The following is an 11530-nucleotide window of genomic DNA, read 5'->3' as shown; positions in this document are numbered from 1 at the left end:
TAATTGGCCGATAAACCTTTACGGATGTCAATACTCAAGTTAATGGAGCTCACTCAGAACACTAACTTTAATTTTTCTGACAAAAATAATAAATTAGATCTTTATCATATAGTGAAGGGGAGAGGTTGTGGTGTCACCAATTGTCTACCTTCATCATTTCATATTCGCAAATTAATATATTTATCTTTCATATATTATTTTATATTTAACACTATTTCCCATTACATATAAGGGTGAAAGTAATTCGGATTAAAACCAAACTGAACCGAAAACCAAACCGAATTAGTAATTCGATTTGGATTTTTTTTTTATTCGGATTGGAAAAATTAAACAATATGGATTACGGATTGGATTCGGTTTGGGGTTTAAGAAAGCCGAAATTCGACCTAATACTTTAAGCGCATTTTCTTTTTCAAATTATCCAACCACTTTCCCTTTTCTTATATAAACTTCAAAAAAAAAAACTAATTCTCAATCTCCTTTCTCAATATCTTACTCTCTCACAACGAATGTAGTTAACAAGAAATAATTGTAGGAATTTTCTGGGTGAAGACCGAATTTCAAGTTTGAATGTTGCAAAAGAAGGGAACAAATTTCGGTTTGGATTGGATTCTAATTTGAAAAACCGAATTAACTCGGTTTAGAGTGGATTGGATTGAATCTTAATTCGGTTTGGATTTGGAGATTTCCGAAACCGAATTAATTCGGATTGGATTTGATTTTGGCTATAATCCAAACCGCAAACCGAACTTTCACCCCTAATTACATATGACAAAATTGTAAAAAAAAATAGTTAGAATAAAGGAAATTTTGAATTTTGGTACCTCGAAAATGACCCCAATTGAATTTTCGCACCCGTTTAAAACCTTTTTTTTTTAAATTTTGGTACCCATCAAATGTAAAAAATATAGATTTTGGTACCTCCATCCAACTTTTGTTAAGTTTTCCATTAGTGTGGGGCCCAATATCTAATTATTTAATAATTTAATTTATTAAAAAAAACTTTAAAAAATAACTTTAAAAAAATAAAAAAACCAACCACCCACAGCCACCCTCCCCCCTCCCTGGCAGGCTTCCGGTGCCCAAATATTCCTCCGACACTGGCGAGCCCACCTCCTCCCTATCCCTCCTCGGCTCCTCCGATCTCAACCTCAAAAGCTGCTAAACCACCACACACCACCGCACAACTGCCCCTTCAAAACAATCATCGTTCGCCAAAAACAATCCCCCTCCCCTGTTCTCCAACCTCCTCCCTCCCCCTAAAACAACCACCCTCCCCTTTTCGCTGCCCCTTGAAACCCTAAAACCCACCTGAAACAACCCGAAAAACCAAACCCGTTTAGGGTCATTTTCGAGGTACCAAAATTCAAAATTTCCAAAAATAAATAATTGTTTCAAACTACCATAGCAGACTAGCACGTACATGTAAGGGCTAGTTTATCAGATGGAAGGCCCAATTATCATCTGATGCAATATCTATACCAAATCAAGAACCCATCACGTTTAAGTGCTTGGTTCAAGGGGAGAAAATCATTTGGTTAGTGATCTTGATTTCCTTCCATAGCCACTCTCTTCGTCCCTAATATTTTATCTAATTTGTTTTTTCAAAAAACAGTTCTTTGGCGCTGTTCACTTCACCTTAAAAAAATAATATTAAATAAAATTAATTTTACTTTAGTAAAAATAAGTTTAATTCAGTAAAATTAATTTCAATTCTGTAAAAATAATTTCAGTTCCGTAAAAATAAGTTCAGTTCAGTAAAATTCAGTTTTTTTAAAAAAGAATTATAATAGAAAATGGGATCTTTTACCAAAACGGCTAATTTGACAAAAGTATTTACCAAAATGGCTAATTATGAATTTTAATTCCAAAACTAGCTAAATTATTGAGCTGGACGTAAATTAGCTATTTCTTTTCCTTTTGAACCAATTTTGTTCAGGGTTCACTTAATTGATATTTTTTTTTTAATTTTGTTGTTTGGTTTTATTTTGATTTTGTTTTTAGGAATTTTTTTTTATTAAGTTGAAAAATTTGACGATATGCAGAGTAGAAAAATATTAATTTTTTCGGCTAGATCGTATCATTTAATTTTGAATTTCAAGCGATATTGTTCTATCAATACTACCGCAAATTTATATAACAATAAGGGTTTTTAAGGTATTATTCATCTTTTTCATGCCTATAAATTGTATACTTTGTTAATGTCAGCTAATTTGAATATTTTTTAGTTTAGTGTGTATAATAAATCAAATTTACACATAGTGATACATTATGGTAAACAATGAATATGTTCTCTTTTTTTTTGTTAATTGGAAATTTGGAATATTTTTTGAGTTTTGTTTTTCCCTAATTTTTTTTAAATGTTAATGTTTGCACCTTTGAACAAAGTAGAGTACAGTCTCCAAAGAATTGTTGCAAATATATTATGTTGAATGTTATTTTTCAAAATAAATGGGATTTTTCTTTTTTCTTTTTTCTTTTTTTTTGGTGCAAAAGAGGGGAGCTGAGAACCCCTAACAAAAGAAAAACACACTAACAGAAATTAAAAAAAGAAAGAAACAAACAAACAAAGCGAAAAATAAAAGCACACCCTACGAAAAACAAGCTAGCTACCCTCTCATCATTGGATATCTTAAACTATGGCATTCGAATTTCCCAAAAAAAACAAAAATTAGAAAAAAAAAAACAAAAATTAAAAAAAAAAAAACTATTTTTTTTCTTTAAAAAAACCCATAAAGTGAACCAAAGTAGCTAAAAGGAAAATAAGAAATAAATAAATTTCTTCCAAGTTAATAAGTTACCTAGTTTTGGAGTTAATATTTGTAAGTAGCCGTTTTGGTAAATAGTTTTGTAAAAGTAGCCATTTTGGCAAAAGATCCTAGAAAATCAGTAAAAATATTTTCATTTCAGCAATAATTATTTCAGTTTAGTAAAATTAATTTAAATTCAGTAAAAATAATTTAAGTTTAGCAAAAAGTAATTTTGTTTCAGTAAAAATAATTTCAGTTCAGCAAAAATAATTTGTTTCAGCAAAAATAATTTGTTTCAGTAAAAATAATTTCAGTTCAGCAAAAACAATTTTGTTTCAGTAAAAATAATTCTAGTTGTAAAAATATTTTTAACAGGTTTGAGTGGTTTATAGTGTTACATGTCTTATTTTTATTAGTTGTAGTAAAAAAAAAAAATTAATCCTCCAAAACTCTCGCTTTAGTAATAATTAATACAATGGACAACTGAATATTCAACACATGACAATTTACTCACTAAATATTCATCAACGTCGGATCTCATAAAAACAATCGTGGTTAGTTTTGGTTGATTAGATTCTTATTTGATTGGAAAAATGTAATCTAATTATAATCCCACCTTTAGTCGGTATTCCATAAACAATCCCACTTTTTGAAATTCCAGAAACGATCCCACCTTTTACATGGATCTTCCACTAACGATCCTTTTAACCTATTACCGGTTAAACCGGTCAAACTTTTTTTATTTTATTTTATTTTATTAATTCATCTCCTCCCACCTCCCTCCATGTTTACCAACTGAGCTGCCACCCAAACCACTACCTCCTCAATCCTTACCAGCCACCAGTCACCCAGATCCAAGCACAACCCTCACAAAAACCCCACCAGCAACCCCCTGCCACCCACACACTCCTCCACCAGCAACCCTCTAACACCCACGCACTCCTCCACCAGCAACCCTCTAACACCCACACATTCCTCCACCAGCAACCCTCTAACACCCACGCACTCCTCCACCAGCAACCCTCTAACACCCACACATTCCTCCACCAGCAACCCTCTAACACCCACGCACTCCTCCACCAGCAACCCTTTAACACCCACACATTCCTCCACCAACAACCCCCTAACACCCACACATTCCTCCACCAACCATGACTTCTTTTGCCGCGGCAAGTTCAATCCACCAACCCAACCATTTCCCCTAGTTGCAGCCCCACCCTCACCTACCTTAGCTGAAACCCGACCCCATTTGAAACCCTAACCCCCACATGAACTGAACATCATTACCCAAAACCATATTTCGCGTGTGAAATTGTACGGTATGAATGAAATTGAATCAATCCAACTGCCATGATTGAGCTTAAACCATTGATGAAAGATGTTGAGGATCATTGATGATGATGCGTGGTGATAATGAAGTGCACGACCAAAAAGAAAGACGCGTGGTGATGATTAAATCAATCACTCGTCCATTAGGGTTGCCGGGGAAGAGATGATGCCTGAGTTGGGTTGCCGGGGAAGGGATGCGGCTGTGACACATTGTTGTGGAGGGGTGGGGATGACGCCTGAGTTTTGTTGCCGGGGAAGGGATGCGGCGGTGGTTTTGTTTTTTTTTGTAATTACTTTTATTTTATTTTTTTTAATTGGAAAAAAAAAAAAGAATAAACCTATTAAACATCAACATGTGTCATAAAACCTAAGAAAACCGGTTACCACAACAATTCAACCGGTCAGGGATCGTTAATGGAAGATCCATGTTAAAGGTGGGATTGTTTCGGGAATTTTAAAAGGTGGGATTATTTATGGAAGACCGACTAAAGGTGGGATTATTAGATTACATTTTTCCTATTTGATTCTATTAATCGTGTATTGCTAGTTTTAATTTTGTTGTAGATGTCATTTAACTATTCTATCAGTGAACTAATTTACTTTAAAAAAAAAATCATGTTCTTAGCCAAAGTTGCTTTTGAATTATATATTACCAAGTTAAATTATACGACCAACAAGCTAATAATGCATAAATTCACATACGAAGTAAATTACAGCACTCTAGCATAGAGAGTTGCTTAATTAGGAAGATCAATCAATTCAGGAAATAAATCCTTACACATTACACAACACACACATATTAGCTTGCTAGCATTTGTTAAGAATTGTATTGTCACTTGCATATACGATCCGATCCGATCCATAATTTTGATACGAAGAACAGAAGTAGAAGTAGCAGCAGCAGCAGCAATTGAACTATTGAAGTTCATTTTACATCCTATCATGGAAATTTGGTTGCATTGATAGTCCGAAAGGCGGTATCTGGTAACGATAGTCTCTATCCTGTGGATTAATGCATACACCACCCTCAATTTCACCCATATCTCCTTCCATCACTTCTTGCTTGTGCTGACAGTGCTGTATAGAAAATGGAAAACATAATTAAAGATATTAATTAGGGCATAATTTATATAATATACATACAGCATGTACTCTGAATTGTATAAATTACGTATGTAGGAGTAGACTACAGAAAGTGCTAGAAATTGCCTCGTTATTTTTTCTGTGGACATGTACAAGTAGATGGTACCATTGGTACGTAATCAAAGATTTATTATATATATATATATATATATATATATATATATATATATATATATATATATATATATATATATATATATATTCAAATTTCAGGTCCATTTAATGCATACTTACAAAGTACGAGTAATTGGTCTTTAATTGGTTAGGGAAGTCTTTAACGCCCTCATTTAAAGGTTGATTAAGGTGGTTTAATTTCCTTCAATAATAATCCTTTAATCAAAACCCCGTCATCATTAGCTATCTACTTGTCGTACTGTATACAGTTATTTCATATCCCAACATGTCAGAATTGGCACAGAATTAACTACTACCTTCGGTCCAAATTACTTGCAACTTTAAAATTTTTAATATCTCACAAATAATACCCCAAAGTTGCGAGTAATTTGGACCGGGAGAAGTATAACTTTGTACTAAATTAAATTCAGCTTATATGTTCATGAATTTAGGGTTGTTTGATTTAACACTTGATTTTTTAGTCAATGTATTAGACTAACTATGGATCAAGATATCTCTGTTATTCCTCTTCATTATCAATAATAATTCATCTAGCAAACAACTCTACAATACCAATGCAGCTTAGTTAACTACTTAAATGAAAACCTAAAAAATATTATGTATACATATATTATTTCCATTGCGAGTAATTTGGACCGGGAGAAGTATAACTTTGTACTAAATTAAATTCAGCTTATATGTTCATGAATTTAGGGTTGTTTGATTTAACACTTGATTTTTTAGTCAATGTATTAGACTAACTATGGATCAAGATATCTCTGTTATTCCTCTTCATTATCAATAATAATTCATCTAGCAAACAACTCTACAATACCAATGCAGCTTAGTTAACTACTTAAATGAAAACCTAAAAAATATTATGTATACATATATTATTTCCATTGTTAACAATTGTTAATATAAAGTTGTACCCTTAATTATGAAGATTCATAGGCAGATTGGATTTAATTTGAAGTCGATAATCAGTCAAATTTGAGTACACTACTATACAAAGTGATGTTGCAATTTAGCCCATAATAATAGATGTATGTAGCTATATATCTACTTCGTAACTAATAGACTGAAAGAGGCTTCTATTTACACTATCACCGTTCAACATAGCTACTAATTCTAGGCAAATAAACGTGATCGGAAAATATGGAGGTAAACAAATTAAATTAAAACATCTTGGAGGTTGGAAAGCTTACCAATACATAAGTGAGCTCCTTTCTCTCCTCCTCAAGCCTCCTTACCTGATTAATTTCAAGAAATAAAATTAACATCAAGCATGAAATCAGCAAATCAAATATATATACATATAATTAATTATATATTTTCGTTAAAACCATTCGTTCAATTCAATAGCATTAGGCAAGAAGTGTATGATCTTATAAGACCTGAACGACGAAATTAATTAACAAAATATGCTATAAGAATTACACATACATTCTTTTGGAGCTTCTCGTAGATTTCCATCTGTTACAATAAAAATGTAGTCCTTAATAAGTAATACATACAACAAAAGACAATTTAGGTTGACAAAGATTATTACAAATTGCAATTTAATTTACAAACTCTAGATAAAATCACAAATAAAATATGTGTAATTAAAGGGTTTTAATTAACAAATTTAGGAGAAATTTAATTAGTTGCTTGCCTCCTTGTCGCGTACACTAGTAATACCATGTTCAAGAGCATCCTCTAGCTGCCTCAATTCTGTGAAGGGTAATGTTGCAATGTCCTCTCCTTTCAAGTGCCTAATTAATTTGAACAAACAAAATCGCGCTTAAACTAAAAATTTTCCCTTAGTTTGATTTATATTACTAGGGAGTACTAATTAATTAAATATTTTTTGTGATTAATAACATATGATATGATTTTTAAAAATAGAAGATATAATTAGCATATATCATAGATTTATAATTACCTGAGTTCAATATGCATATTGTCATTCTCTTTCTTGTTCCTCTCTATCTCGTTGCTCAGATTCTGTACATGTGACCATTTACATCCATTATGCCAAATTAAAAAGAATATGTTGATATAAAATGCACAAAGTTTCAAAAAATTAATTAAAATAAAATACGATTACATTTACACCATTATGTTACCAATTTGAAGTGTATAATAAACAAATAAAACACCTTGTAAAAAAAAATGAAAGTAATAATTTTTACAAAAATCAACCTATTTATGATTTACTTCATTTAATTGAATTTTCTAGTTAACTCTTCCGTTTATTGTACTAGATAATTAATTTATATACCAGTGATACTTAATTGCATAAAATCGGACAAGATAACAAAAAATTAAAATTAAAATTAAATTGTATTCTTGGGAAATATGTGGGAATTTCAACATCAACAAGTTAAAATTATGATTTTTTTTTTTTTTTACTTGGTTATTTGAAGAAAAGTGATGAATTTCTTTGATCCAAATAATAATAATAATTTTTTTTTTTTTAAAAAAAAGGAGAGAGAAAGAAAACCAGATCAGATCTGAAGGATGTAACATAACATATACAGATCTAGGGCATGCAGCTATATCTTTCCCTTTTGTCCAATAAACTTTAAAACTATTGTGAATAATAACTTATGCCATTTATAGATCTGTTCATATGATGATTTTTTTTTATATTTCTTTCATATATTAGAAACCCAATAATAAGATTAATAGCTTTGTTTAACAAAGTGCATATTATCCCCTGAAGAAAAACAAGCACTCTAAAATTGATTGAGAAAAAAGTTTTTTTTTTTTTTTTAAATAATAAAATAAAATTATAGATTTATTAAAAAAAAAAGGAAAGGAAATTATATTCATTGAAACGAATTAAATTAAACTTACTTAAAAAAAAAAAAAAAAAAAAAAAAAAAAAAAAAAAAAAAAAAAAAAACACTTCATGTTTAGCATCCCAAAGCCTATTGCTAGAAATCCTGTGGTATTCTTCAAGTATATCTTCCACCCTTCAAAACAAAATATAAAGGTTAAAAAACATTAGCAAAATCAAGCATATAAATATGTCAATTATAATACCTTTGACCGAAACTAATAAATCACGTTGAGTAAATTAAAGATGACTTACGAGGTAGTAGGACTATGGTAAGCATGCAATTTGCCAGTGTTAGTAATGATAACCAAAGAAACCTTAGCATCACAAAGAACAGTAATTTCAGAAGCTTTCTTGATGATTCCATTTCTTCTCTTAGAGTAAGTTACTTGCCTGTTTGTTGTGTTTTCTATTCTTTTTATCTCAATCTTTCCTCTCCCCATTTTTTTGTTACTTAGTTGGTAATGAATTGAATTGAAGATGAAGAATAAAAATGAAAGGAGGCCAGAGATGAAGGTGTGGTAATGAAGGTAAGGGGTGTGCCTTTATAAGGAAGGGTTTGAGGACAAGGGGCCTTTAAAAAGTTGGGAAGTAGGGTTTGGTTATATATGGAATAATTAAAAAATTAGTGTAATTATTTTGATTAATGTTTAAACTTATTTGAATTATATTAACTCCAATCCATATAATTATTTTGTTTTAAAATAATTGCACACACAAGTTTTCAGTTTTTTAATTGATACTCGTATTATATGAAGTTGATATTTTAAAAACATATTTTGAGACTAATCCTTATTATAATTTCCACTACAAGACTCTATGCCTTTAGCAACTAGGAAAAACCATTGTTGGTAATCTATATGAAGTACATAGTTTTTATAATTTACTGATTGCTTATGGGTACGGACTAGTAAATCATTTTGGATTTTTTTTTTTTTTTTACATAACCATATTTTTGTATACAAAGTGTAAATAAAATTATGTGGTGACTTCAAAAATATACAAAGTACGAAGTATTCTGTAGTTTTCTTAGACTCGTAAAAAATCAAAATGGTTCAACTATTATAAAACGGAGCTACATACTCCGTATTGAAAGTATAACATAGTATGATTTGATGTCATGGTTTTCTGTTGCTTTTTTTATTAGGCATTTGATAGTTTGTGTCACCTTGTTAATGTGAGATAAAAGTTAATTGTGCAATGTATAAACTATGTTAAGATAAGTAAAATTAAGAAAAACTAATAATAAAATAGTAAAACCTAAATAAAATGTAAAGCATATAATGCTCCTAAATTTTCTATCACTATTTATTTAGGATGAGTTTTTCCTATATAAACTGTAATTGATATCATTTTCAATATAAGAGAATACAATAAAAGAAAACATATTCTTCGGTATTATTTCATTTTCAAGAATAAATATTAGTAGGTGCGGCAGCTCTACTCGTTTCTCATATAGTTTATAAATATTACTTATTAATCTGATCCAATCACCCATTATACTTCCGCTGTCTCCAACAAATTTGGTATCAGAGCCGGAATAACTACATCATGGCTTCCAGTACATCAACACCATTTTTCTCTTATTCCCAACCGACACTTCCTATCTTTGATGGAGAATATTATGACTATTGGAGTAGTCAAATGCAAACATTCTTTATATCCCAAGATTTATGGGAGCTCGTGGAAGGAGGCTATGAAGACCTTTCAGAAAATCCTAATGAAGCACAACAAAAACTACACAAGGAAAACAAGAAAAAAGATGCACTTGTTTTACGATATATTCATGCAGCCGTGAGTAAAACTATATTTCCCCGCTTATATGGATTGAAAAAATCCAAAGAAGCTTGGGATACATTAAAACAAGGATTTCTAGGAAATGAAAAAGTTGTTGCTGTTAGATTACAAAATCTATGGAGAGATTTTGATAACCTGGAAATGCAAAAGACAGAAAATATCCAAGTTTATTTTTCACGAGTCACGGAAATAGTTAATCAAATAAGAAGTCTCGGTGATACATTAGAAGAAAAAAGAGTTGTTCGAAAAGTATTAAGAAGTATGACAAAAATATAACTCTGCCACATTTATAATAGAAGAGTCTAAGGACTTGTCAACTCTCACAATGCATGAGTTGATGGGATCTTTGGAATCACATGATCAAAAATTGAAAAGAAATGCAAATACCGATCAACTTGTAGATCAAGCGTTTCAATCCCAACTTAACATATCAAACAAACAATATCAAGGAGAGTCAGAGAAAAGAGGGGGAAACCAAAGAGGACATCAATATGGTAGAGGCCGTGGTACCCAAAATTTTAGCCGTGGCCGAGGACAAAGTAGAGGAAGAGGTCGCGGACAATATCAAAATTATCAACAAAGGTCAAATAATTCTTGTCGTATTTGTGGTAAGTCTAACCATCAATCATCTGAATGTTATTTTAAATGTAAGAGATGTCGTAATTCAAATCATTCTCAAAAAGATTGTTGGCATCAAAATGGAAATAATACAAATGAAGCGAATTTCACCGCTAACGCTGAAGGTGAACAATTATTTCTTACGTGCATGGATGCACAAAATAAGTCTAGCAATTTATGGTTTCTCGATAGTGGTTGTAGCAACCACATGACAGGAAATAAGGACATGTTCATCAAGTTAGATATAGGTGTAGAAAATCAAGTCACCTTAGGTGATGGAAAAAAGGCAAACGTCGAAGGACGAGGAGTCATTGCTGTTAATAGCAAAGCAAATAACACAAAATACATACATGATGTTCTTTATGTGCCTAATTTGACACATAATCTCCTAAGTGTTGGGCAACTTGTTCAACGAGGATATTCAGCAAATTTTGACAATGGGGAATGCATTGTTACGGACAAAAAATCTGGTACTATATTGGCGAAAGTACAAATGGCTGATAATAAAGTTTTCCCGCTTCATATGCCACAAAAGAAGCTGGCATTGCAAGCAAATGTTATGGATGAATCTTATCTATGGCACTTACGATATGGACACTTGAACCAAAAAGGATTACAATTATTGAAACAAAAAGACATGGTCGTGGGATTACCACACATTGATAAAAATATTCAAGTTTGTGAAGGATGTATATATGGAAAAATGCATCATCTTCCATTCCCAAAAACTTCATGGAGAGCTAAAGCTCCTCTTGAATTAGTACATGTAGATATATTTGGCCCCACAAGAAATCCTTCTCTACAAAATAAGAGGTATTTTCTATTATTTGTCGATGATTACACTCGTATGATGTGGATATATTTTATTGATCAAAAGTCAAATGCTTTCAATGTATTTCTCCAATTTACAACATTAGTTGAAAGACAAAGTGGTTATACGATAAAGACATTG

At 31.3% G+C, this 11530-nt stretch overlaps 1 protein-coding gene across 1 annotated transcript; it reads right to left on the bottom strand.

The window, feature by feature from the left end:
- Window positions 1–3123: 3123 nt before the first annotated feature.
- LOC110725732 (floral homeotic protein PMADS 2-like) lies at window positions 3124–8911 on the bottom strand. Its single transcript, XM_021905200.1, has 7 exons — window positions 8419–8911; window positions 8233–8299; window positions 7264–7325; window positions 6994–7093; window positions 6783–6812; window positions 6545–6589; window positions 3124–5156 (listed from the first exon to the last, which is right to left on the bottom strand). Exons 1-7 carry the CDS (start codon window positions 8604–8606, stop codon window positions 5010–5012), a joined length of 639 nt encoding a protein of 212 aa, XP_021760892.1. The 5' UTR covers window positions 8607–8911; the 3' UTR covers window positions 3124–5009.
- Between the last annotated feature and the right edge of the window lie 2619 nt (window positions 8912–11530).

The sequence above is a fragment of the Chenopodium quinoa genome, unplaced genomic scaffold (assembly GCF_001683475.1).
Source record: "Chenopodium quinoa cultivar QQ74 unplaced genomic scaffold, ASM168347v1, whole genome shotgun sequence".
Taxonomy (NCBI): domain Eukaryota; kingdom Viridiplantae; phylum Streptophyta; class Magnoliopsida; order Caryophyllales; family Amaranthaceae; genus Chenopodium; species Chenopodium quinoa.
This window is presented reverse-complemented; position numbering and strand designations above follow the sequence as displayed.